Raw genomic sequence first — 2,757 nt, 5'->3', positions numbered from 1 at the left:
TGCTCGCCGCCGTGCTGCTGCAGGGGCTGACGCTGGGCTTCCCCTCCTGCGTCGGCGTCTTCTTCACGGACCTCCAGCACGAGTTCCAGGCCAGCAACAGCGAGACGTCGTGGTTCCCGTCCATCATGGTGGCCGTGCTGCACGGAGGCGGTAAGTGACAGTGGCAGGGAACATCCCCAGCACCTCCTGCGGCTGTGGGGCTGACGAGGGGCTGTAACGGGGGCACCTTTAGCATTTGGAAGGGACTGGGAGGTCTGAGCAGAGCGGCTGGTCGGTGGCACACATCTCCCAGCCCCTCTGAGCACAGTCCAAAGCAAAGTGACCACAGACACCAAGCTCCCTTTTGCCACTCCAAGAGACAACCAAGACCCTTGGCCAAAGGTGGTGAGTCCCTTTCTCAGCCAAGCTTCTCCAGACCAGCAAGAACTTCACTATTTCCCGTAGCAGCTCTCTGAATAAGCCGGCAGGTAGCACCGCAGCTTGGGTGCTTTCTTAATTCATCTTCTGCCCACAAAAAGCTCATCTCCTTCCACGTGCCACATGACAACTGCATTCTTTGTGGCTGAAAAGATGCCAAAAGCCAAGCTCCTCCAGGCTGCCAGAGTGCTAAAAGCAGCTCCTTGGGCGGTGGTGTAGAGTTCGCACCCAAGCAGGCATGGGAGTGGACGCGAGCGTACCTGGATGAATGCAGACCACGGGGCAGGCAGCACGCTCTGGGTGAAGGGGATGGAAGGAGAGCCCTGTTTTGCTGATAGTAGAGCAAATCCCTGTTTCTTCCTCCAAAGAAAATGTGAGAGCTGCACAGGACAGGGTCCCCAGATCCCCCACCCAGACACTATTCCTGCATAGAAGAGAAAAACAAACCGCCAGCAGCTCGAGGACTTCCCAACGAGTAGTCTGCGTCGCTGCTAACCCCTCCACGTGCAGCTCCTGTGCTTATGTGATAAACAGACTGCCCACACCCCACCCAGGCAAAAGCAGCAAAACATCCAGCGACACCCACATATCTGAGCTGCTCCCGGAGTTCGTACCGGCTCCGTTCCGATAGTGGTGAGAGATGAGACTATCGTATGAAGGAAACCAAAAAAGCAGAGCCCTGAGTCATGCTGGTGCGAAGGCTGCAGGAGGGTCAGTGTCTCTGGGCAGGACTTGGCCGCCAGCCGCCTGCCATGGGAGAGTTGCACCTCGGAAGAAGCAGCTGGGTTGAGAATTGCAAGGTGCAGGTGGAAAGAGATCTCTGGGGAAGTGACAAGGGGAGGAATTATCACTGGAAGGTCAGCAGGGATAGGGAAGTGTCCTGGGGGCTTTGAATTTGGAAGCTGCTGGGCATTCCCTGTGCTGCCGTCCATCCCCTGTGGTCCCACTGCGGTTAGTGGGAAGGAGCCAAACAGGACCTGTGGGCTCTGGGAAACGGTCTCAGAAGCAGCTCGGTCCCAACATGTCCAGGAAGGACAAGTCTGGCAGTATCTGCAAGAAAATATCAATTATTCTATCTTCTTCAATGAAGCAATTGTTTTGTGGGAGGCTGGAACCACAGTCAGAGGTAATATAAACACAGCCAATAAACAGATCCAAGAGTTATAAATTAGACAAGGAAAGAGGAGCCTCATGTTAATTATATTCACTGACAGAATTTGTCAGGGCACCACCAGTGAATTAACAAGAGACTTGCAGCCTGGGAGACCAGAGGAGTGCTTGTAACACCAGCACAAACCAGGAAAAAACCCAGAGGAAAAAGCCTCCCTCTCAGGCCAAGCGTGTATGGCTTTGGCTGCAACTTCTGACCTCCTCTGCGGGGGGCCAGGATTTCTCTGATTCAGAGATTCCCGTTATGTCCATCACCTTGGCACTTAAACCCTTTCCAAATTGCATCCTGCTGTGTCACCAGTGTCCCTTAAAGCTGCTTCTCTCCTTCCTTCCCCTTTATTATTTTTAACTCAGAGGAACCGAAGGGGGAAAAAAATATTTATTGCACAAATTGGTAAGCAGGCAGGGAAATGGCTGGAGCAGCCCATTCTCAGAGTGGCCAGCGGAGTGGAAATGCCCCACGCAGGGAGCTAACCCAGCTCGGCAGGGCTGGGAAGGGAACAGGGAAGGGCACAGTGCAAACAATAGCTCATAACTTATTAAGCCAAACATATCTCATTACCCCTGCGGTGTTGCCAGGTAAAAGCAATGAATGATTATTTTGTTATAAGAATCATTTGAGAGACCTGAGGATCCTATGGCCATCTCCGAAAGGGAACTGCAAGAGTTCAGGCTCTTATAGGTTCCTGCCTCCCGGTATTCATGCACACGTAACCCTCTGGACTCACACTCAATACAAATGCAGCACTTTTGTTGGAATTATTTCTTGCAAAGGAAAGCACAAAAGCCCCAGGCAAGTGAGAAATAATGTTTGAAACCTAGAAAGTAAGTTAACAGGAGCAAATAATGAAAAACCCTTATGATTTTTAGAGCCAATCTCATTATTGTGGAGTGTTCAGTTTGTGACTTCTGGCTACTTGGGCTGTCTGAGCAGCAATACCGTCCCTAATGTCTTCAGCATTTAGGAAAAATAATCCAGTCAACAGTTTGCTGAACCATTTTTCAAAGGCCAGTTGAAGTCTGAGGTGAAAATCTCCCAAGCAGATCAAAATACAGACAGCTGCAGTCCTAATTTTAATAATGTTCCACTGTTCGTTTCACTATGTGGATTTTATTTCAAACCAGACATCGATTTAGGTCACAAATATGCCACAGGTTATTTTTTCCCTA

The 2,757-nt window shown here is 50.7% G+C and overlaps 1 protein-coding gene across 1 annotated transcript in view; it reads left to right on the top strand.

Annotated features, from left to right (window-relative positions):
* Nucleotides 1-2: 2 nt before the first annotated feature.
* SLC16A5 (solute carrier family 16 (monocarboxylate transporter), member 5) overlaps nt 3-2,757 on the top strand; it is a gene marked incomplete at its 5' end in the record, with an annotated part of 7,538 nt that continues 4,783 nt past the window's right edge. The window contains one exon of the mRNA XM_010073964.1: nt 3-150. Within this exon, the coding sequence (XP_010072266.1) occupies nt 3-150 (148 nt within the window). The remainder of the gene's footprint in view (nt 151-2,757) is intronic.

Source organism: Pterocles gutturalis, unplaced genomic scaffold (assembly GCF_000699245.1).
Source record: "Pterocles gutturalis isolate BGI_N339 unplaced genomic scaffold, ASM69924v1 scaffold517, whole genome shotgun sequence".
Taxonomy (NCBI): Eukaryota; Metazoa; Chordata; class Aves; order Pterocliformes; family Pteroclidae; genus Pterocles; species Pterocles gutturalis.
Note: the sequence above shows the minus strand (reverse complement) of the source record. Positions and strands in the feature narration are given on the sequence as shown.